The sequence below is a fragment of the Myotis brandtii genome, unplaced genomic scaffold (assembly GCF_000412655.1).
Source record: "Myotis brandtii unplaced genomic scaffold, ASM41265v1 scaffold803, whole genome shotgun sequence".
NCBI classification, from domain to species: Eukaryota; Metazoa; Chordata; class Mammalia; order Chiroptera; family Vespertilionidae; genus Myotis; species Myotis brandtii.
In genome coordinates, this window is record NW_005371234.1 from 662700 (window position 1) to 663721 (window position 1022).

A 1022-nucleotide genomic window follows, 5' to 3' on the forward strand; every position below is an offset into this window, starting at 1 on the left:
CAGGCCGCCGGGCGCCCCGGGGGCCTCGTCCAGCAGGAAAGCCAGCAGGTCCAGTTCGCACTCGGTCAGCTGCCCGCCCACCACCTCGAACATACGATGAAGCGACAGCATCCCGTAGTAGTCCAGGCACTCGTCCTCCTCCCAGCTCGGGGCAGGGGTCGACCCAGACAGCGCCATACCCGGGGGAGGGGGTCGGAACCAGCTCGAACCAGGGCCTAGAACCCACTCGGCGGGGAAGGGGCAGTGGTCAGCGACGTGGGGCCCAAACGCCACCCCCGCCAGTGCGGCCGCCGGCCCCCGACCCGCGGGGCAGGTCTACCCTCACACCCTAGCCGGCTCGGCCTCCCTCTTCCCCCGGAAGCGAATGGTATCGTCCGAGGTCCCCTAATAAGAGGTCGAAACGTCAGACCTCACTCGACCTCCGACCGGTCAGGCCTGCAGAGCCCGAACGCCCCTCCCGAGGTGGTATGTTCCGAACCAGCCTCCGGAACCGACCAAGTGATTCGGTCCGAACGAGCCTGGGGGGCCCACCCCGGGGCACCCTACCGACTGCCCTTTGACCCTGGGTAGTTCTGCCCGGACGCGCCCTGGGCTCCGTCCAGCGGTCCTGTCCGACCAGCCCCACGGCTCCACCCCGGTGGTGCCGTCCGAAAGTGACCCTCTGGCCCCCACAAGCGCGGCTGACCACAGCAGCGCTTCGCCCCACATAGGTGGTGCTGTCCAAACCCGACCCCCTGGCCCTGCTGGGACGGTACTGCGCTCTCCCCAGCACCCAGGTGGTTCCCTCTACCCGCCACCAGTCGCCCTTCGGCCTCCCTGGGTCCTCACCGGAATCTGGCGTCTGCTGACTCCTGGGCGACGGCGGCAGCCACTTGTTTTGGATCTTTCTGGCACCTTCTCTATTATTACGTCTGCGTCACCTCGCCCCTCCTCCTTCCTCCAACTCGCGCAGGTGCGACCGCCACGCCCCTTACGCGCAAGCGCAGAGTGTGGTTTCCAAGCCCCGCCCCCAGGGCCCGCCC

At 68.4% G+C, this 1022-nt stretch overlaps 1 protein-coding gene across 1 annotated transcript in view; it reads right to left on the reverse strand.

Moving 5' to 3' along the window:
* DEDD2 (death effector domain containing 2) overlaps positions 1–966 on the reverse strand; it is a 20298-nt gene extending 19332 nt beyond the window's left edge. The window contains exons 1-2 of the mRNA XM_005883912.2: positions 829–966; positions 6–215 (exon numbers count right to left, since the gene is read on the reverse strand). Of these exons, the coding sequence (XP_005883974.1) occupies positions 6–177 (172 nt within the window). The 5' untranslated portion in view covers positions 178–215; positions 829–966. The remainder of the gene's footprint in view (positions 1–5; positions 216–828) is intronic.
* Positions 967–1022: the final 56 nt, after the last annotated feature.